The sequence below is a fragment of the Macaca thibetana genome, chromosome 17, assembly GCF_024542745.1.
Source record: "Macaca thibetana thibetana isolate TM-01 chromosome 17, ASM2454274v1, whole genome shotgun sequence".
Lineage (NCBI taxonomy): Eukaryota > Metazoa > Chordata > Mammalia > Primates > Cercopithecidae > Macaca > Macaca thibetana.
Window position 1 is genome coordinate 92,115,008 of NC_065594.1, and position 22,964 is coordinate 92,137,971.

Here is a 22,964-nt window from a genome sequence, read left to right on the forward strand (position 1 = left end):
GGATGTGGCGACGTGCACCTGTAATCCCAGCTACTAGGGAGGCTGAGGCGTGAGAATCACTTGAACCCGGAAAGTGTAGGTTGCAGTGAGCCGAGATCGCACCACTGTACTCCAGCCTGAGTGACAGTGAGGCTCCATCTCAAAAAAAAAAAAAAAAAACAAACCCAGACATTGGCCCTTTGACTTATATGTATAGTGCAGATAATCCCCCCACCTTTTTTGGAGACAGGGTCTTACTCTGTCACCCAGGCTGGAGTGCAGTGCTGTGATCACACCTCACTGCGGCCTGGTTCCAGTGATTCTCCCGCCTCAGAGTGCTGGGACTACAAGCGTCAGCCACTGTGCCTGGCCTCCCAAATTTTCATTTGTCTTTTGACATTATGGTATACATATACACACACGTATGTGTTTGTGTGCGTACATGTGTGTGTCAATACACAAATATATATGTCATTGCATCTTTGTAAATAATGATGTGGCCAAATCGTTCATCTCTTCCTGACCCCTGGAGTGCCACATGCTTTTAAGGGACCACTTCCCTTTCCACAGGTAGAAGCCTTTCAGGAATTGGTCTAGTATTGGTCATTCATTTGTTAGGAAATTTAGGATGTTTCCTTTCTTAGGGCCTCTTACTGTAAACCCTGTGTCTGATTATGTCAGAAACGGTCTGCCTCATTCCAAGGTGGGGGGAAGTCTGGCAGCAGAGAAGCCACAGTAGTAATGGCGGCCGTGTCAGGTGGGGATGTGCATGGAGAAGAAAATGAGGCAGGATAGGGGGGCTCAGGGGGCCAGGAGGAGCGCAGCTGTTTTCTGTGCTGCAGTCAGGGAGGCCTCCTGCGAGGACGTGTTTGAGCGCAGGAGTGACACGCCACGACCTTACCGAAGCCTCCTGGGTTCCCGGGGGTGGGGAGTACAGCTCAGGAGAATCCTCCCAGCGGGCACCCTGTGCCTGGCAGGTGCCCTGTGTGGAGCGGGCACCCCTGTGCCTGGTGGGCACCCCGTGTGGAGCGGGCATCCCTGTGTGGAGCGGGCACCCCTGTGCCTAGTGGGCGCCCCTGTGTGGAGTGGGCACCCCTGTGCCTGGTGGGCACACCTGTGCAGAGTGGGCTGTGAGTGATGGGGGCTCCTCTCTGTGTCGCCACCCCCAGCCTCCCGCCATCGTCTTCAGCACTGAATACGCCTCCATCTGACGGGTTGTGTATTTCTGTGTGAGAAAATTAATGAGGGATTTTACTCAGAGATGTTCTGACCATACAAACTTAATTGCCCTCTCAATGGAACGAACCACACATTTCCACACACACAAAAAAAATACCGTAATGTAGTTTAATAGCCTGGAGTAGCAGTAGAATGCCAAGAATTTACTTTCCATCACCGATAACCACAATGTCCTTGCTTGCCATCCTAAAATTGCTACAGAGAATGTAGTTGTTGTCAGTGTAGCATCGGGAATTTCCAGGAATGTCCGCCAGGATGCACCCACCTAGGAGTGGCTTCCGCCAAAGGAGCCGTGTCCTTCGGAGTTTGTGGAAGGACTGGCTGTGTGTTTCATCACATGTGCTACATGGTCTTCACATCCTGCCCACAGATGAGTTAACAGGCCATGTTTTCATCTTTCACTCTACATCTTGGGGCAGGAGGTAGAAGTCAGTGACATCAGGCCCAGGGTAAATAAGCCAGTGTTCTCAATGACATATACGGTGGCTTACGGTTACCCCGGCACGTACTTTTTTCTCTTACTCTGCCTCACAACCCCTTCGTACCTGCGTGTTATGTGGACGGCGTGCGCGTGTCTGCACAGCTGCGTGATGTTCTCCTGTGGACCCCCCGGCCGCCCCCCGTTATGGACAGCTGGTCTCCAGTCTTCTGCTTTTATAAATAGTGCTGCAGACGCCTTGTGAGTACATCAGTTATATTTCTGCGAGGACGGCTTTGGGATCGCTTTGGAGAAGGGAGATTTCTGAGAGGAGGGGTGCGTTTGCAGTTTGCCAGTCAGTGCTGTAGGAGGGTGTCTGTTCTCTACTTACCTTGCCGGCGGCCTGCGCTGCCCAGCTTCTGGGCCTTCCTCCCGCTGCTGGACGAGACGCCACGTCCCATTGTGGTTTATCTTGTGTTTGTCCTGCTAACAGGCAGGTTGAGAATCTTTTTATGTGTTTAAGTCCATTTGCCGTTCTTTTCTCTTTTTTAAAAAAGAACAGCTTGTTTATATCTGTTGCCCGTCTTTCATTTGGGTTATATCTCTTTTTTTGTCAGTATGAGGAGCTCTTTATATATTTCTTTATTCTTGATATTTTTGTGTGCCTGATGCTTGGTATATTTATTATTAATAATAATGGAGCAATGATGTGAGTCACATAAAAAAGGGTAATGGAGACAATGATTCACAAGCCAAGAGACCTATAAATTATTTAACTGCAGTCAAACAGGCTTATGTTAGAAGCGCTTTTTCCAAAATCCAATGTAGAGTTACTTAAATTTAAAAACATGCTGAGGAATTAGAGAAAGAAGCCGTCTGTGTTCTTCCCGGGCATCATTAGAGCTCATGATGTGGGCACAGCTGCCTCTGAAGCCGGTTCTGCCACACGCCTGGCAGGGGCCGATCAAAGCCTTTGGCCAGGCAGCATCCCAGGCGTGGCACTTTCACTGTGGTCCCCGGTGTTTCGGGATGGAGGCGGGGTCTGGCTTCACCCTCTTCAGCGCCTGGGGCCTTCATCCTGCGATGCTGTTGGAGCCGTGGTCCCTGCTGCTGAGATGTGAGAAAGGCCCGCGCTGGGGTCTGGGAAAGTCGTTTTCTCACAGAAGGCAGAGAAGGCCCTGGAATAACAGGGCCGGGTTCTCACTGGTGGGACCGTTCACCTCTGTCATCTGCCCTTCAGTGCGTTGGCCGATTCTTGGTCTTTGGAAACTCGGTCTCCAGTCCCACCTCTGCATGCCCCTGGGATAACGCTCGCCATGTGTGGGGTCTATGAGCCTGCTCCTCACGTTCACTGTAACCCAGGCATCCCTCCCAGCGGCCCTGTGAGGCAGGCGCCACCCCACAGCCGTGCTCTCCCACCGTGGAAACTGAGAGCTGGGCTAATGCACCTGCCAAAGCTGCATGTGTGGGAAGTGGTGCTTAGAGCCAGGCGGGGCTCACTGCAGCCACTGTGCTCCACGCTGCCCCCCGAGAGGCAGAACTTCCAGAGCGGGGCTCTCAGGCCACCTTCAGGGCCTCTTGGAGAGGTCGAGCCCCAGACTCCTGGGAAGCTGTTCCCCCACGCTCTGTACTCCACTCACAGGTGGGCCCATTGCCTCCAAAGCCCGTGGGTCTCATTGGCGGGAATGTCTCACGCTGCAGGGCACCTGGCCGCCAAGGGGCGTGTCACAAATGCGGGGGTGGGAGGGCTCCACCCTGCAAGCCTGCTCAGGAGTCCTGTCCATGATCCACAATCCACCACCTGTCCATGGAGCCCCGGGAAGGCTGGCCCGGCCCCCCAAGGGCTTCCCCAGCCCTCCTAGGTGCCCCTCCCCAGCGTGTGTGCCTGACCTGCTCCAAGGTGGGTGCAGAGCTCCTGCCGAGGGCTGGATGGCGAGGACCTGGGCTTTTTGGCCTCTGCAGTGCCAGCTGTGCCCTGGTAGCCAGGGCAGCCGTTGTCAGTCCATGGCTCGGAGGGCCACTGTGGGCCCATGAAAGGCGACTGAGGACGAGGAAATTGTACTTTCCGATCATTTTCACGTATCCCCAGACAGTTACTTTTCTTTTGATTTTTTTCAACCATTTAAGGATGTAAAAGCATTCTCAATTGACGGACTGCACAGACAGGCTGCAGGCTGCACGCGGACTGGGGGCTGGTCTGTGGGCCCCCACTTCACAGGTCAGAGGTCACTAGTTTTCGCTTCTTCTGCTGTCCGTTGCACAGCCCCACCCTCTCTTCAGATCCTGGAACTCTGTCCAGCTTGGACAGTCTTTCTACACCAAGAGACCGGTTTTCCGCTTCTCATCGGCGCCCCTTGTAGCGTCATCCACGTGGCGCTTGCCAGAGGATGGTCCCGAACTGCTTATGGGGTCCCTCCAGGTCCTCTCAGAGCCTCCGTTTCTTGCCTGTAAAACGGACACAAGAAGCACCTTCCCTGCAGGGCTGTGGCCAAGGTTGGCATTTGCCACTTCTGGCCGCCTCCCAGGCATTCAGAAATGGCAGCCAGGCTGTCACCGTTTTGGATTTTGTTGTTGGTTTTTAAAGCTGGGCTAGAAACGGATGGACTGTCCGTGTGTGTGGTTGCCGTGGGTTCTACGTCAGACACCCCCATGTGAGTGCCTGGAGGTGACCAGAACCATCCCTCATGTGTAAGGCTGCAGATGTTATATAGTTAGTTTATGATAATAAAGGTCGTTGGCTTGTCTCCATGGACTCTTTTCTCAACTTCCTTGTCAGCAAAACAGGTGAATACCTGCAGGGTTCACGTGAGGCTCAGATGTGACTGTCGACCTGAACCCGCTGCCCAGGGACACACGTTGCCTGGCTGTGTTGTGATGTTGACGTCACTCATGAACACCCCTCATGTAAACCTAGAGTTGATGCCTGCCTTCAAACCCCAAAGCTTGCAAATATTCCATTTCCATCCTGGGAAAATTGTCCAGTATAGCTAAAGCGTTAATTTGCCTCCACCAAGGCGGCAGGCATGTATGTATTCATTCAGAAAACAGCAACTGAGCATCTATGTGTGTCAAGCTTTGTGCCAGAGACCTCACTCACTGAACTCCACCAGGGGCAAGGGATTTAAAAATGGACAAGCTATGGATCCTGCCTTCAAGGCCATTGGTCATGTGCATTGTCCAGAGCCTGGTAATTGTCAGTAACAGCTCCTAGAACCATTTCCAATTACGGAAACACCAATCAGAGCGGCTCCCAGAACCATTTCCAATCACGGATCATCACTCACAGCAGCTCCTAGAACCATCTCCAATCACGGATCATCACTCACAGTGGCTCCTAGAACCATCTCCAATCACGGAAGCATCACTCAAAGTGGCTCCCAGAACCATTTCCAGTCACGGATCATCACTCGCAGCAGCTCCTAGAACCATTTCCAATCACAGAAACACCAATCAGAGCAGCTCCCAGAATCATCTCCAATCACGGAAGCATCACTCAGAGCGGCTCCCAGAACCATCTCCAATCACGGATCATCACTCACAGCAGCTCCCAGAACCATCTCCAGTTATGGAAGCATCACTCAGAGCAGCTCCTAGAACCATCTCTAATCACGGATCATCACTCACAGCAGCTCCCAGAACCATTTCCAGTCATGGAAACGTTACTCAGAGCGGCTCCCAGAACCATTTCCAGTCATGGAAACATTACTCAGAGCGGCTCCCAGAACCATTTCCTGTCATGGAAGCCTCACTCAGAGCGGCTCCCAGAACCATTTCCTGTCATGGAAGCATTACTTAGAGCAGCATAAATTTCTTAGAAACCTTGGTGTTGACATATGTTGATTATAATGATATCCTTACAACATTAAACTACAAAGCCAAAACCAAAATACAAATTAAATAAAATTTAGCCTATGAAACAGAGTGCAGGCAGGGCCTATGATTCTGGCTGGCTGTGCAAATCGACCTCTGACCCCAAATAACTAAGGGTCATGTCCATCGTTGCGGTGCCTTCAGGAAAGGGGCAAGTGTTTTTCCTGGCAGTTCTTTCTCTCTAGACCCCGCAGGCCACCTCTCTCACCTGCGTGTTGGGCTTTAGGATCAGGGTCCCCGCCCAGTCCCGGAGAGGCCCCTGCATCTGCCTTCTGCCCAGAGCATGTGTGCCTGTTGAACCTGACCACTCACTGGGGCACTCTCTTGGCAACAGGGTCCCTGTCACCAGACCTTACCTCCCAGAGTCTAGCGGATGGCAGGGCGGGTAGGGGATGGCATGAAAAACAGCAGACACGATTTCAGATCGGCTGGCGGCGGTTGAGTTCAGGTGGGCCTCACCTGGAGAGGCTGGACGGTGTCAGAGGTGCTTCTCGGCTGGTGACCAAGCTTCCCAGACGCCTCTTTGCCTTTCTTCTGGGGCACGGCCCTCTGCACCCCAGGGCAGCCTGTGTGGTGTCGGATGATTTCCACGGCAGTCAGAGCAGCTTGTGGCAGTTGATGGGGGGCCTGCTCCCAGGGTGGGGCCTGCTCCCAACACATCAACTACATCTAGTAATTTGCTAGTTGAAATTGTTACATACCAGTTACATCGTTTGCAAAATGATCATCTTTTAAGAATTAGGTTTATGTGGATTTATTCCACATCGATGTGAGCACCTACTGTGCATGAGATAGCATACTAAGTGCTTTTTATTTAGGCAAAAGATAGAAAGTTACTGCTGCCACGATCTGAAGTGGAGCTATCCAAGCTCGTGGATTTAGGGAGTCCACCCTACAAGAACGGCCGCCAGTGACAGAAAGCAGGGGCGAGGGTCCGGGAACAGAGCTGTGCTCATGGCAAAACAAAGACGTGCTGTTTTTCTGGCTCTTGTGTTCTCTCCAGTGGTGAACAAACATAGGAAGCTTTCATCTTTAGAGTAAACAGAAATTCCAAACCCATTTCACGCAGCTTTTTCTAGAAGGCAATGTGTTTAATCCACTTGTTTTCCGAGTCTCTTACTGTCATCATGACTTCCTCTTATGTCTGTGTTAATTACTGTCACAGGTATTTGCGAAAACTGCAAGGTCTGTTCAGGTCAAGACTAGCTTCTCTATTTTTTCACATTTTACTTGGTGTTTCCACAACGGGGCTGTTGTTTTTAGAGCCTTGCAGAGGAGAACTGATTTGAATCAGGAAAAGCGAGAGGTCCCCTCACGGAGGTGGACAGGACGCCCATTCCCTTCCCAGGCTGGCCTCCTCGTCTCACCCCACGAGGGAAGTTGGGGCAAGGGGGCACGGACCAGCAGGCCAGTTGTTCAGTGTTCAGGAATCTCAGGAGACACTGTTAAACATTAAATTATATAAACAATTAAGTTGTATTAAAAACAAAAGTCTTTAAAAAACACCTACTCAAAACGTCTTTCTTCCCGATTGCCTTGCTGTGTGTTTCGCCGCAGTCTGTCTTTCGAGGATCGTGTGTGTGCGGCAGGAAGGCAAGGTTCTGGCGAGGGTGAGTGGCTGCACGTCTGCACACCATGTCAGGGGAGCCAGGGGCCAGTGTGGTGGGGTTCCCAGAGAGCTGTTTCTGAACTTCCAGAAGCTTCCAGGGAGTCCATGCCACATGCATGAGTGCAGGACACATGCTACTCAGGTTCCATCCAAGTCTCAGCCTTTGTTTTTACACTAAAGACATTTTTGTTGTTGTTTTTGAGACGGAGTCTTGCTCTGTCACCAGGCTGGAGTGCAGTGGCACGATCTCGGCTCATTGCAAGCTCCACTTCCCAGGTTCAAGCAATTCTCCTGCCTCAGCCTCCCAACTAGCTGGGATTACAGGTGCCTGCCACCATGTCTGACTAATTTTTGTATTTTTAGTAGAGACAGGGTTTCACCATGTTGGCCAGGCTGATCTTGAACTTCTGACCTCAGGTGATCCACCCACCCCTGCCTCCCAAAATGCTGGGATTATAGGCGTGAGCCACCGCGCCCGGCCACTAAAGACATTTGAAGTAAGAAAAATGGGTCAGTAAACACTTCACTTTTTTTTTTTTTTTTTTGAGACGGAGTCTTGCTCTGTCCCTAGGCTGGAGTGCAGTGGTGCGATCTCGGCTCACTGCAAGCTCCACCTCCCAGGTTCACGCCATTCTCCTGGCTCAGCCTCCCAAGTAGCTGGACTACTACTGCCACCACCCCTGGCTAGTTTTTTTGTATTTTTAGTAGAGACGGGGTTCGTCGTGTTAGCCAGGATGGTCTTGATCTCCTGACCTCGTGATCCACCCGTCTCGGCCTCCCAAAGTGCTGGGATTAGAGGCGTGAGCCACTGTGCCCGGCCCACATTTCTTAAATCCATCTTGCTAGCTCCTCTTGCACTTAAATCAAACACTCCAGTAACTAACACTTGTGAAGCATTTTTCAATTTTCATACACAGTTATATTATCTCAGAACGGTTCATTACCGTGGGGTGTGTGCTCTTCATAAATGCAAACTGACTCAGAAACAGCCGTCATCCAAAAAATTGGCTTTGGAATTGTACAGTTTTGTAGTCTTCATTTTGTACGTTACATTTTCAGTTAAGATTGAAAATCATTGAACCAATTCATTTAATAAAAAGTTGAGTGACATTTATGTTTTGTCACTTCCGTGGGTAAACACAACATCAAATGCTTCTCTTGTAAAAACAGCAGCGTGTGCAGGATATAGAAATTCATCCGTTCCCCACGTGGTGTTCCCCTCTTATGCTGGGCGAGGGCTCAGACAGAGCTGAGGATTTGCTGCAGAAACACTGGTGCCTGCAGCAAAGGATGGGCTTAGAGCAGGAGGAGGCTGTGGGAGCTGGGGGCAACTCTAGGTGGATGCGGCCACATCCTGCAGCGCTCTGGAGAGGTTTTCCCTGTTGCGTGCTGGGGTTTAAACCTGGATCTGTCTCACTCTGAAGCAGAGGCTCTCACCTGGGAGCAGTCTTGGTCCAGCCACCCAGAACACGCTTGGCAGAGTCCGGAGACTTTGGACTGTCCTGACGGTGGGGGTTGCTCCCAAGATCCCGCTCTGAAGACTTCCTAACCTGCGTGCTCTTTCAACAGCAATGCGTGGACACATTTTTAACCTGAGCGATGTAACAAAGAAATTCAGTCAGCTGTGACGATGACTTTTCAGTTTTACGTTAACAGTTCATTGAACTTATACACCAATAAAACTTCTCTATCACCGTGAAGGGCTTGGCAAATGTACTTTCATTTATTGATGCAGAAATTGGAAGTTGGTACTCTTTATCTTCTGCTCACTGTGTAAAGGATGTTTCTAGGATGATCTGGAAGGTTTTCAGTGCCTGTTTTGTAAACTTAATTTTTTTAATAGAAAAATTTTATTTTTTCCTATTTTGCCAAGGAGACAGAATGAAGTCAGTTCTGAAATGGCAAATTCTTCTGTTTACAAAATGTTATAAACATTTTATAACCAGATAATCACGTGAAGTTTTGTAAATGCCCCTGGGTAGGTTATTTGCTTGGAGAACTATTGTGCCCTTCTTGGTAACAAGTTATGCATTTTTCATGTGAGTTGCTTTTCACTTAAAAAAAAAAAAGTGCCTACAACGGAAAACACAACCTTGTCCAGTCGATATGCTGAGCTAATTCCTGTCATCATTAACTGGATAGGAACCACAGGAAGCCGTCTGTCAGTATGCGTTAGGGTGGCAGATGCAGCTTGAGGCTTAAAGGAGGATAAATAGAAAGACTTGACTGTGTTGAAGAGTCGTGTGTCATCCCCAAGCCGGATTCCTTTTAACATTTTAAAAGCAAAATATGAGTCTTTTCATTTCTCAGTCTTCATGTAAGCAGTCCAGAAAGTGGGAATAAAAGTGACTTTTCTTGTTTTTCTCTAATTATTCAAAATTCATAGAAGTACAGTTGAGGAGGGGGCACCTCACCGTGAGTTTCATGCTTCCCTTCATCCCGTAGATCCTAACCAGAGGCTGCTGCGTCCTGGGTGCTGTGTGTATAGGGCCCGCCGAGTCCTGAGGCTGCTGCGTCCTGGTGCTGTGTGTATAGGGCCCCCGCCGAGTCCAGGGTGGGTGGCAGAGACGCATCCAGAGGCCCCCAGTAAGTTTAGCATCGCCCGCTCGGCTGAGGACTCTGGAAGACGAGTTCCTGGTGACATACCAGATAGAAATGTGCTCAAATGATATCCACATGATTTGGGTTGGTTTATTAAGTTGTTCTTTTAATGTTCTTTTTAAAAAAGATTTGATCTCAGTATAAACAAACTGCCTAATTTTTTTCAGCTAGTTCACACGGACATTCAGTGTGCGTTCATAAGCTGGTCCTGTTCCCCTCTTCTTGCTCGAGGCTGGAAGGACTTCCCACGCACCAGGTCATGCTGGCGTAAATATAGTTACACTGTATTATGTAAATATAGTTACCAGCGCAGTTGTTAACAGTTCTGCCAATAAATATTTATTGCTTTGATCTGCGTTTGATAATCAAACTGAGATTTAAAACACAGTGGCCCGGAAGGATCAAAGGTAATTGTAATGATGCTTTCCTTATTCCTTCAGCCCACAGGTCTTTTTCGATGTTGTTGGGAGGTGGAGTGGGGATGACGGCCCCTTCGCCACAGTTTCCCTTTCTGTGATTTCAGTTACTCGAGGTAACTGAGGTATGAAAGTGTTAACAGGAAAATTGCAGAAATAAACAATTCCCAAGTTTTAACTTGTGCACCCTTCTGCGGAGCGTGGTGAAATCTGGCACTGCCCGCTCGGTCCCACCTGGACTGAACCCTCCCTTCGTCCAGCGTCTCCAGGCTGCAGACGCTCCCCGCCCCCTTATGGCCTCTCGGTTGTCAGATCCACGGTCCAGGGGTGGCGGTGCTTGTGTTCAAGGAACCCTCATTTGACTTCATCATGGCCCCAAAGCACAAGAGCAGTGAGCCTGGCGAGGCGGGTACACATAAGAGAAGCGGGAAGGTGCTCCTTTAGGTTAAAAGTGAAAGTTCTCGACTTAATAAGGAAAAAGAAAACGGTACGCTCAGGTTGCCAAGATCTCCAGTCAGATGGAATGTTCTGTCTGTGAAACTGGGGACAGCATATTATTATAATTGTTCTATTTTGTTATTAGTTATTGCTAATCTCTTACTGTGCCTAAATTATAAATTAAACTTTATCAGGGGTGTGTATTCATAGGGAAAACATCGTGTACATAGGGTTTGGTACTCTCTTGGTTTCAGGAATCCCCTGGGGTCTTGGAGGTACCCCATCGTGAACATGGGGTTAGGTACTATCTGTGTCAGGAATCCCTGCAGGTCTTGGAGGTACCCCTGAGGATAAGGGGGATGCTACACCCTCACCATTGCACACCTTAAGTCGGCTACTTGTCAGCAGGTGTGGCCCCGGCTGGAACGTTGTGGCTCATTCTAGCTGTGCTTTTAGAAAAGCCTTGAGATGCACCTGCGTGGCCAGGTTGCACGGTGAACCTGCCGCAGGGGTGGGGCCTCCCCAGGGACATTTTGGCCAAGCTGGCAGCAGCTGTTTGAGTTTGTGACCGTGATAGAAGATAGAAAGCAACAGGAAACAGTCCCTGTTATCGAGGCATTTTCACTACGATCATGGAGACTCGTGCTTATGAAGTGTATGTGTGTTTTAAGTGTGTGGGAAACCTTCACAGGGCAGCTAACTGCAGACCTCCCAACGCCCTTCTCCTCCTCTGCCCCAGCTCGGGGTGGGCTTCTGGGCCGGGTCCTGCTGGCCTCCTGTCGCAGAGAGGTTGGGATCTGAACTGCGGGACTGGCGTTTCTGCATCATTCCTGATGCCTGACGCTGAGATTAGGAAATGGGTCTCTGAAGCTGAGAAGCGGTTTCTGAGAGTATGAGCTGTGACCTGACAGGCCGCTGTTGGAAAGACAGCTGACGGCCAGGCCTTTGTGAGAACTGTCTCTGTGGGCCTCCGAGACTGCCGTGCGCCTGATGGAACAAACGCTCGCTGGCAGGAGGTGTCTTCAGTCCCAGCCGTGGTTCAGAGGAGACCACGATAAACTCCTTCAGGATGCTGCTCCATCATTTTCCTCACCTGAAGATAAAAGTTAGCTACGGACGGGGTGTCTTGGGTGTGACACAGGCCGGAAATGTGCGGGAGTGGTTCGTTGTTCTTCCCCTTAACTCCTGTGTCCTTGCGGTACAATTCCATTGCTGTAAAGTCGTGACCTCCAAACCCAGTTATGCTCAGCTAAGTTCCATGGAATAAAGATCATAAAACGTAAAACATCACAAGCAAAAAGTGTCTCTTTACAAATGCCCACAGTATGACGGGCAGCCCTCCAGGAGTGGCGTGGAGGCCGGGGCACTCAGTCATGTGTGTGCCGGGCGCGCAGGCCTTCCTCGCCGTGTGCGGCTCCTGGGCTCTGAGTGAGGCAGGCGGTGGCAGTGACCCATCCTTTTCTGGTAACTTCTTAGGGGCAAAGAATAAAGCCATTCTTCAGTTCGCTCCATTTTATGCCTATAATTTCAAAAAGCATTTGACACACGCAGAAAAGTGCATCCTGGAGCAGCCCTGCGTGGTGGCTGAGTGCCTGTGTCTGGGGAGTTGAGTATAAAGATCTATCTTCGTGAGGATTTCTATGCCTGCATGTCTTACCACGCCTGATTATAGCAAATCCCAGGCACACGTTATAACAACAGCTATTACGTTGTAAACTGAAAACAAAATTCTAAGCCCCCAACCAACGGAATGGACCTGCCTCTTGGCCACGGGGACCCCAAGGAAACGGGAAAGGCGAGTTCAGGCTCTGATGGGAAGAGGGACTCGGACAGGCCTCATCCCACTCTCCTTCCTTTGGACCAGCAGTGACATTAAACAGACCTGAGACGGGCAAAACAGACTCTTCGTACCAACAAGAGACCAGTTTTCCACCTGAATCTAGTGTACCCTCGCGTGACAGATAGCAGACCCTGAGAGACATTATCTCACCTCCAAATACATTTCATTGACATCTTTTGAAATGGCCCCTCACACTGCCTCTTGTGGGGGAAATCTACATTCTACAGAGAATCACCTTCCCTCTCCAGCTCTTTTCTGGAGAGTCTGGACCCTTTTAAGCTCTGGTACTCTCTGAAGCTACCTGGAGGAGCCTTCTGCGTGGAGGAAGCGTGGCTTCCACGAGCTCCTTAACTTCGCGCTGACTTCAACTCTTCGTGCCGAGTTTCACCTTTTCAGCCAGTCGCCAGTCAGGAAATCTTTGTGTCCACGTGTGGCCTGGAGGCCCCACCACCCCCTGCTTGGAGATGCTGCACCTTCCCGGGCCGGACCAGCGCCACCTTCCATGTGTTGGTTTAGAGCTTTGCCTGTCGCTTCTGTCTTCCTAAAACATGTCAAATCAAGCTGTGCCCCAGCCACCTTGGGAACATGTTCTCAGGACCTCCTGGAGCCACGTCACAGGCCACAGTTTTAACTTTGGCAAAACAAACCCCTAAATTGATTGAGACCTGTTTCGGATACTTTTTGGTGTAAGCGTAAGTTGCGGAAAGGGATGACGTCTTTAGTTCGAAGTGTTGTCAGGAATTGTTATGGTCTTGGAAGTCACAGCTTACAGTAGCCCTCTTGCGCTGTCGCCCCCCGTAAAAGCAGGAGTATCTGTGTGGGGTCACGGAACCCCAGCCCCAGGCGTCCTGGCACAGTGGTGCCTCTGTGTTCACGGCGACATCGCTCCTGGACGCTTCACCTCTGATGTCTTCACCCTCAGTCCTGCCTGAATTACGCCTTCGTGGTCTCGCTGGCACAGCCTCCTCTGGGCAGGCCCCACCTCTGTTCCCTTCCCTTCACTCCATCCGATTCGGCCCCGTTTCTTTGTCCACTCCACGTTCTTCTGAGCGTGTCTCTGGGACACAGTTAAGATGAAGGAGCGGCCTCTGAGTGAGGGAGAACGTACTGAAATCGCCGAAGTGAACTTCAGACACAGGAGGAAGCGTTCAGTCCATGTTCATGGTGAGAACGAGGGTTGATCTTTTGAATGAGTCATGGGTTTGCGAGAGACGTAAGAACCATTCAATCTGAAAACTGGATTCACTTTCAACAAAGCATCTTGGGTGCTAAATACTCCAGTTAGGTGTCGGGAAACGTCTCTGCGAGTGAAAGCGACTGACTGACCGGAGCCTGCTCTAGTAGATCTGAAGGATGTTCATGAACAATTCTCGGTGCGGAGCTTAGCAAACCAACAACACAGACAGTTTTATGTAATGAACTCCTGTAAAGCAGCTGCTTCCCTCACGGCACAGAGCAGGCGTGACCGCCAGGGTCCTCCCCGTTCTGAAGCCGCGGCTTCCTTGCAGGCCGGTGTCCAGCATTGATCCTTGAGCTGACCACGGGCAGTTTTAGTTCATAAGTGTGGATTCTTCGGATGTGGTCGGGGTTGGATCCCCCGTCACAGGTTGTAGAAATTGACGCAGCATTTTCCGACATGCCCGCCTGCTTGAGGAAGGAATAGTGGTGGAGACGGGCTTCTTATTCTTCAGACGAGGCGATCTCTGCCTCTCCGTGCAAGGTCATCCAACCTGCCCTATTTTGTTGTCTTTCTGTTTCGTCTTGTTTTAGGCTTTTGGCAGCTTGAAGCCATGGTTTTTTGTTTCTGTCTCTAGTAATAAGAGGAAGAGGGATGAGGAAGGGGCTTTACTGGCTCGACCAGAAACAGAAAGTAAGAACCCATAAATGCATTCTCTCCCTTGGACACCCCTGCTGGAGGGAGAAGCTCCTCACCCAGAGGCTGTCACGGGGCATTCCTGGGACCCTCTTTTTACCAGACTCTCCTCCCTGCAGAGCTGCATCCAGAAGGGGCATCCTGGCTGAATCTCTATTGCAGCCTCAGCTCAGCGACTGCCCCGGCAATGTCTTCTGGGGTTAGGGTCCTTGCAGGGCCGCTGTCACATGCTTGCATCCGTCTCCCTGGGGAGACTGGAAGGGGAAGGGGGAGGGTTTCCCTCACCAGCTTCCGCCCACCCCCCCAGGATGGGGCAGAGCACCTGAGGGAGCCTCTTCCCTCCACGCTCACTGTGCTGGAAGCTGAAGCAGGTGCCCAGTTCTGCAGGAAACAGGCTTTGAACACGGATTCCTGTGAGGAGGACGTGGGGGTGCCTGGGGCCCTTGTGGGAAGGTGAGGAGGGATGTGGGGGTGTTGGGGGCCCCTGTGGGAAGGTGGGGAGGACGTGGGGGTGCCTGGGGCCCTTGTGGGAAGGTGAGGAGGGATGTGGGGGTGTTGGGGGCCCCTGTGGGAAGGTGGGGAGGGATGTGGGGGTATTAGGGGCCCTTGTGGGAAGGTGAGGAGGGATGTGGGGGTATTAGGGGCCCTTGTGGGAAGGTGGGGAGGGATGTGGGGGTATTAGGGGCCCTTGTGGGAAGGTGAGGAGGGATGTGGGGGTATTAGGGGCCCCTGTGGGAAGGTGGGGAGGATGTGGGGGTGTTGGGGGCCCCTGTGGGAAGGTGGGGAGGACGTGGGGGTGTTGGGGGCCCTTGTGGGAAGGTGAGGAGGGATGTGGGGGTGTTAGGGGCCCCTGTGGGAAGGTGGGGAGGACGTGGGGGTGCCTGGGGCCCTTGTGGGAAGGTGGGGAGGATGTGGGGGTGTCTGGGGCCCTTGTGGGAAGGTGGGGAGGACGTGGGGGTGTTGGAGGCCCCTGTGGGAAGGTGAGGAGGACGTGGGGGTGTCTGGGGCCCTTGTGGGAAGGTGGGGAGGACGTGGGGGTGTTGGAGGCCCCTGTGGGAAGGTGAGGAGGACTTGGGGGTGTCTGGGGCCCCTGTGGGAAGGTGGGGAGGATGTGGGGGTGTTGGGGGCCCCTGTGGGAAGGTGGGGAGGACGTGGGGGTGTCTGGGGCCCCTGTGGGAAGGTGGGGAGGACGTGGGGGTGTCGGGGGCCCCTGTGGGAAGGTGGGGAGGACGTGGGGGTGTCGGGGGGCCCCTGTGGGAAGGTGGGGAGGACGTGGGGGTGTCGGGGGCCCCTGTGGGAAGGTGGGGAGGATGTGGGGGTGTCGGGGGCCCCTGTGGGAAGGTAGGGAGGATGTGGGGGTGTCGGGGGCCCCTGTGGGAAGGTGGGGAGGATGTGGGGGTGTCGGGGGCCCCTGTGGGAAGGTGAGGAGGGATGTGGGGGTATTAGGGGCCCCTGTGGGAAGGTGAGGAGGGTATGGGGGGTGTTGGGGGCCCCTGTGGGAAGGTGGGGAGGACGTGGGGGTGTCGGGGGGCCCCTGTGGGAAGGTGGGGAGGACGTGGGGGTGTCGGGGGGCCCCTGTGGGAAGGTGGGGAGGACGTGGGGGTGTCGGGGGGCCCCTGTGGGAAGGTGGGGAGGACGTGGGGGTGTCGGGGGGCCCTGTGGGAAGGTGGGGAGGACGTGGGGGTGTCGGGGGGCCCTGTGGGAAGGTGGGGAGGACGTGGGGGTGTCGGGGGCCCCTGTGGGAAGGTGGGGAGGATGTGGGGGTGTTGGGGGCCCCTGTGGGAAGGTGGGGAGGATGTGGGGGTGTTGGGGGCCCCTGTGGGAAGGTGGGGAGGATGTGGGGGTGTTGGGAGCCCCTGTGGGAAGGTGGGGAGGATGTGGGGGTGCTGTTGGGAGCCTGGCTTTTTGCCTAACCACAGAATATCTGTGACTGTCTCATCATCTGCACATAACCGGCTTTTGAAACGTGTGTGACTCTTTTCTCTTACTGTGAAGAGAGGACGTTTTTCTGATACCCAGTCTCATAATAAAAAGTTGCCACCTTTACTTTCCCCACTTGGCCAATGATATCAGTATCCACACTGCAAACTCTGAAATCTCTCAGAGCTCGGGTCTAGGACTCCAGAGTGTGAGTGCACCTGTGGCAGTGGGCTTGACTTGAGGCTCATCCTTGTCACCTGCTCGGTGGCAGTGCCTGTGTGTGGACCCCCCGCAGCACTTAGGTGTGGCTCGCGGACTTGTGGCTTCGCTGCTGGGTGGGGAACCCCGTCTGGCTCCTCACTTCCCCACCAAGCACTGGTCACAGAAATGCCCTTCTCTGGTCACTGCTCTCTGGCCTGGCTTGGTGGTGGCTTTGGTGGCAGCCCCGTCACCCCTGGGATCCACGTCCTCCTGTTTCTTTCCTTTCTCCTGAAGGTTTTCCAAGTGCCTGTTTGCTTCTGGGAATTCCCTCTATGCCTCCTCCTCCTTCCTTATAGCCGTCCTTCCTTTTATTCTGGCCTCCCAAGATGGCACGGAGCCTGGCCACTGTGATGAGTTACGTGGGACACAGAGGCAGCCCCAGGCGCCCGCCTCTACCTCCACCAGCAGCGTCTTCACTTCCACTTCTGCCCTCTGCGGCCTCTTCCTCTGTAGAGTTGGCGTCGGCCACTGGCTGTGGGGCAACCTCAGCCTCTCCAGTGGACGCTGCGCTGTCCCTTCGGTGGAGTCTCAGCTTCGGGGATCCAGGGTGCCCGCGGGATTGCAGGCAGCGCATTCGCAGACTGTCGCCAGCTGAACCGCCGCGGTGTCTGGAGTTGTTCTGTGTATGCTGTTATCCAATTTGCCTGTATTTTCACCAAACAGCAGGCTGTAATTACTGACTCGCAGTCCTGCAGTTGTCTTCATTAGATATATATTCAATATTTTGGAAATATGCCTACAATGCATTTGGAAGGTATATAATTTCTGCTTCTTAAAAGGCGACACGTATACTAACATGTTTGTTTGAATTGGAATTGGGATATGCCTGCTTAGTTTTCTGGCTAATTGATCTTTAGACGGAGGGACTGAGTCGTGGGAAATAAACACAGTGACCCCTCAGTGTTCCCGCTGGGCTCGCGGGGGACGCATTGTTTTCTGGCGGCTTGGGAAGAGTCTGGAGGTCGGGTGCTGAGGCTCGAGCGTTTCTCCTGCCAGTTGGTTTCACCTAGTCCTCAGGGCGGAGTTGCTGCTCATCCTCATGCTGGGCCTGTTTTCCGATTCCTGGCGCTCTCTTGTCTTCACCTGTGGTTCACTTGCGAGGGGCAGTGGAGGCTGCACTGTGACGTTAGTAACGGGATGAGCCAGAGTGTATTGATAGGGAGGTGTTTGTGGTCGGGGGTGGAACTGCTTTGGGGGCAGGTTTGCAAGTCAGGAGACAGGAGCAATGATGGGGCCCCAAGGGCCGCCCCCCAGCTCCTCCCAGGCTCCTACCCTTCCCCACGCCCCGGCTTCCCCCACTTGCCTTTCTCTTCTTGACTCAGCACCACTCACATCCCCAAGCGTGTGCCAGGACTGAGCTCCACACCCGGCACAGGACCTCCCTGCCCTCCTCTCTGAGGTGCAAAGGTACAGCAGGTGCAGCATGGCCTCAGCCCCGGGGCTCCCGGGATGGTTGTCCTGGCCAGTGGCTTGCGACCCTCTGCCTGCTGCGTTTGGAGGTGAACTGAAGGAGCCCGTGACCCGGGTCCCTGGCAGCCGTGGCCTCTTTGCTGCGCTTCCTCTGGCCAAAGCCAAAACCAGGTTCTTGTCTGCACACTGGAGCAGGGACCTTGGCCTCAAGCTCTAATGCCGGAGTTTATAGTTCTCTCAGCTTCCCCAGAGCTGACCCTTAGCTCAGTCATGTGAACCTCGTCACCACCCTGGTTTTCCAGGTGAGATGAGCCTCAGTTACAGGCAGAAACACGTGGCCGTGAGGAACGCACCGGCCTGAGTCTAAGAGGAAGCTGCCGATTTCTAGCACTGATTTGCAGAGGGATGGGTGAGCCTGCCCAGTGCCCTGTGATGAAGAGGCGTCTCTGTCCCAACGGAGGCACCGTGCAGGCACCGTGCGGAGGCCGGCTTCAGAGCCACGGGGAAGCCAGGTCTGTCTGATTGCTTCCTTGCACGTTCCGTGGCATCCCACGCGGCTGTAAACGGAAGCCACTAACCACGGCTGCTGCTTCACAAGCTGCCTGGTCAGAAATGTATTCCTGTCAAAAATGGAGGGTGAATCGCATGAAATCAGCGTTATTTTTGCTCTTGCTGCATTTCATGAGTCCTGCGGAGTCTGTTCTAACTGCGTCCTCCTGATCCTTGGACGTGCCGTGGGCTCCAAGCGATGCTTTGGTTGCCGGCTCTTTTCCTCTGTGTCTCCTGTGTCTGGACTCTTAGGAAGCTGTGTTTCTTCCCACTGCTGCAGACTATCAGAATTAGGCAATCCAGAGTAGGCCAAGAATGATTTGGGGTGAGAATTTATATCGTTATTTCAGTTCTGGACCCAGTAAACTATGGTCTAGGTTTGCTGGCATCCAGCATTTCGCAGGGTTACTGTGTTTCCAGATCAAAGGGATGTCCCTGTGCTTTTTTGTGGATCATTGTGACCCAAGTGATTTTGTGTGAAAAATATTTTCATGGCAGGAAAGTGCCACCGAGAGCCTTGAAAATACCTGAGATTTGTTTGGGAGAAAAATAAGAAAAAAGGAAGGAGAGAAATCCAGTCATCATTACCATGAGTGTGATGAGAGTGGGGAGAACCAGTGGCGCTTCTGATCCTGCCCCAGCAGATGCCAGTGGCTCTGACCAAGGAGGACAGAGGGACGGGCGCACCCACATGAAGCCTCACCCCAGACCCCAGGCCCTGCTTGCATGCTGGGACAAAGGTGGGAGAGAGCCGTGTGTCTCAGCACAGCGGTGGAAACGCGGTCCACCTGCAGAGGGCTTGTTTGCATTTTTTACACCCAAGCAAGCCCCACACGTCCACTGGGGTCCAGGGTGCTCCCAGGAGCCGCTGAGAGACGGGCAGGCACAGGCGCCACGCGCCGCTTCCCTGGACTGTGAGGCGGCAGAGACAGCGAGTCAGGAGGAAGCCTATTTTTAGAAACGCCTAAGTGCCCACGATCTTCTGACCATCAAACAAGGAGCGCTGCTGTTTGAAGCTATAAACAGACAGCAGAACAAGAAGTTGCTGTGTCACTGGATACCTGTACGTTTGAAAACCGGCCATTAGGGGGAATGGCCGCTGTAAACATTGATCCAGTGACTGAGGCTGGCTGGTTTGCTTCTGCTCTGCCCCCGGTGTCGTTCAGCTAATAGGTTTTGTTTGTCTCAGCTGAACCGTGAAACTTCCATTAGGGACTAACCCTGGCTAAAAGTGGTTTTCAGCCTGTTTTTTAAAAATCTCCTTTGTCCTTGCATGCGTTCTAACCCCATTCTAACCTGACTGGCAGCCACAACGCAGACCCTAGCAGAGTTGATGGTGAGGTTGGGGAAGGCGTGACCCACGGTGGAAGGTTGGTTATTTCGGGTGATCCGGCGACTTTCTGATGGAACGTTGAATGCGGAAACATCTTGCCCTTACTGGGGCAACAAGGGGAGGAAAGGCGTGCGCCAGGCAGAGACACCTTGCAATCCCACCCAGCCTGGACGTGTCTGCTGGGTTCTGGGACGGGCGCAGGCAACTGTATCTGCCCTGGTGGGAGGAGTTGCCCCCTTGGTTAAACCCGGAGGACGCGGCTGCATGGTGCTTGCCCTCAGCTGTTTCTCTCTTCTTACTTTGGGAATAATCTCTTTTATTCTAGTTTCTCTGCTCTTAGGCATACTCCTTTGGAAACTTACTGGGCTCACTTTTACCCCCTATGAGATGCTGTTTGTCATGAGTGGTGCAAGGTTAGAGATAACCGGGTCCACGTGCACTTGTGTCTTTCCGTAGTGTGAGGCTTTTGTTGACGTTATTTCAATCACAAAAGCCAGGAACTGCTGGTGCTTCCTGTCACTGGGTAGTTCCAGCAGCGGGCACCCAGGCTCAAGCCACTCCTCACATTGGTCAATATTGTAAACCGTAGTTATAGTATACCTAATCAATACATAAATGTTTTAAATACTCCGCAACAAACAAAGTAACATTTAACATCAAGAGAAAAAGGGAGATAGGAGGAAGGGTTAATGAACCAGTCGGGGGGAGTGAAGCAGACACCACCCCTGGGCTGGGCGGGGTGGTCCGTGGTCTTGTGAGGAGGACTCAGATGGCAGAGCCTGCGGGGCAGATGCCAAATTCTTATCACAAGTGACTGCGAGGCGGCAGCGGCTGAGGCAGAGTCCTCCCGTGAGAACTGAGTGCAACGGTGTGCTTTCTGTGTCCTTACCTGGTTGGATACTGTCTTTATTTATTTTTTGTTTGTTTATTAAGCAAATCACCTTATCTTTGTTGGCAAAGTGCGCTGTGAAATGTAAAACAAAGTCTTTTTCTAAGATGGAGTTTGTTATATCAACAGTGATCTATATACTATATAAAAACTAAACTTTAAAAATGTTGCTTACACGAAAATTGAGAGAAGCCTGTTTGTGCAGAAGATGAGCAGGTAGAAGGTTCCAGTGGTGAGGGGTGCTGACCTGGAGCGGCCGTGGTGGGGCCGTGTGGCTGGGAGCAGGGCCGTGAGCAGTGCTCAGCCTGTCGCCAGTGTGTAGGAAGAGAGCTTTGTTGAAATATCACTTACATATCATAAAGTGACCCACTTAAACAATTTGATGATTTTTATTGTGTTTACCAAGCTACACAACATCACCACAATCTAATTTTAGACATTTTCATCACCCTCCAGTGAAACCCCGTCCCCAGTACCAGGCGCTCCCAAGCTGTGTCCCCAGCTCCCCTCCCCTCCCGCCCCAGCCCAGCCCTGGGCAGTTGCTAATCCACATTCTGTCGCTGCAGATTTGCCCGTGTGGACACTTCTTGTGGGTGGAGTCAAGCAGCCTGGGGCTTTACAACTGGCTCTGCTGCTTGGCGGGGCTGCCCCGCATCTCCCTGGTGACTGAGGATGCTCTGCGTCCTCTCCTGGGCTTGCTGGTCATTTGCAGGTCCCTAGAGGAGCTCCGCCTTGTCTTTCTGTTTTTGAGTTTGAATCGTTCTGTATATATTCCAGGTACAATCCCTAATCATATACGATTGGCATCGGATCACAGTGCTCCACGTAGGGAACGGCTCTGCCGTGAAAGCCCAGGAACCCTGTGTGTGTGCACGTGGGCCACACGGGGAAGGCCTGGCACACGGTGGTCTGTGTCTGGGCAGAACTCTGGACCCTCCCAGAACCCCGAAGGCTGTGGCCTGTGAGGTGCTGCCCCAGGCCACGGCCTGTCCATCTCCCTCCCCGGAGGGTGCCATCTGGGTTCTGATGAGCTGTGGCACCTCCTGCCCTGCCCCACCATCGCCACCCCCAGAACAGAGTGCAGGCTGTAAACTGCTTAGTGGTGGCCTGGATTGGCCTGCAACAGTTTGCGTGGTGTCACCCAGCCCTTCTGTTTTCATGTATTTTAATTTATTTGCTGCTTAATCTAAGCAAAGGAAATGCCGCCCTCTCTCTGTGTTGACCAAACCCACCATGCCTTTTTCTTCCCACGGGAGAATCTTGCTTCCCCGGGCTGTACGGGTCCCGAGCCAATGCCCGGCACTCCGCTGGTGACCAGGAGTCCTTGCCCACTCTCCCTGCCCCCTGAAAGAGCAAACGAAGGGAATCCTCGAACCTCTGGGAAGCTGTAGCCCTTTTGTAAACGTGCTGCCCTGCGGCGGATGGGGGTCCCAGGAAAGGCCCAGGGCTTTGTCTGCAGAAACAGCTTTTTTCCTGTGCTTTTTTGGGTAACTGGTCCTTCCTCAACACTGTCGATAGCAGCTGTGGCGCTGGGCTCCATGCAGCCTGCAGCGGAACACGGTGTTTTTAGTTGCGGTGCCCTCTGTGTGGCAGCCACCAACGCTCCGCGTGCGTGAGTGGCGATCTGCGTCTGTGGGTGACGTGCGTCACGGGGTGTGGAGAGACGCACCTGTGAAGGATTTCCACACCACCCCCACCCTCCACCCCACCTTGTGCCTCCCAGGGAAGTCCTGCCTGTGCCTCTGCTGCCTTGGGAAGAGAAGGGGTCCCAGGGGAGCTCACAGGGCGGTGGAAGGCTGGAAGGCATCAAAGCCGGAGACTGCCTTCGTGTGGGGACTAGGGGTGGGGGCGTGCTTGAGCCCTGGCTGCGTGATTTGGAAGGCCTCCCCCATTCAGCTCATCTTCCTCATTCTGTGCTAGACCAGCCCAGCGCCTCCACGTCAGCCCATTTCAGTCCACCTCGCCGTCCCTGAGAAGAGGGAAAGGGACAAGCTGCCCTTTTTCTGCCGCAGGCTCTCGATTAAAGTATTTCCCGAATTGCAGGGATCCTTTGCTCCCTCTACTCCCAAGGGGAGGGAGGCTGGCTCTGCACTTCCAGCACCCCGGCCCGTGCAACCTCCGCACACCTGGGCAAGGGGAGGAGGGCTGGCTCTGCACTTCCAGCACCCCGGCCCGTGCATCCTCCGCACACCTGGGCAAGGGGAGGAGGGCTGGCTCTGCACTTCCAGCACCCCGGTGCCACCTGGGCAAGGGGAGGAGGGCTGGCTCTGCACTTCCAGCACCCCGGCCCGTGCATCCTCCGCACACCTGGGCGTGTGT

General features: G+C 53.1%; 1 protein-coding gene across 10 annotated transcripts in view; it reads left to right on the forward strand.

Annotated features, from left to right (window-relative positions):
• ATP11A (ATPase phospholipid transporting 11A) overlaps nt 1–22,964 on the forward strand; it is a 186,010-nt gene that overhangs the window by 62,662 nt on the left and 100,384 nt on the right. The window contains exons 1-2 of one of the 10 annotated variants that reach the window (XM_050766703.1): nt 7,140–10,836; nt 10,900–13,574. The exons of 8 other annotated variants lie outside the window; for them this stretch is intronic. In XM_050766703.1, the coding sequence (XP_050622660.1) occupies nt 13,566–13,574 (9 nt within the window). In that variant the 5' untranslated portion in view covers nt 7,140–10,836; nt 10,900–13,565. Of the gene's footprint in view, nt 1–7,139; nt 13,575–22,964 lie in introns of those variants that run through there. One more of the 10 variants, XM_050766702.1, reaches the window with a different exon arrangement.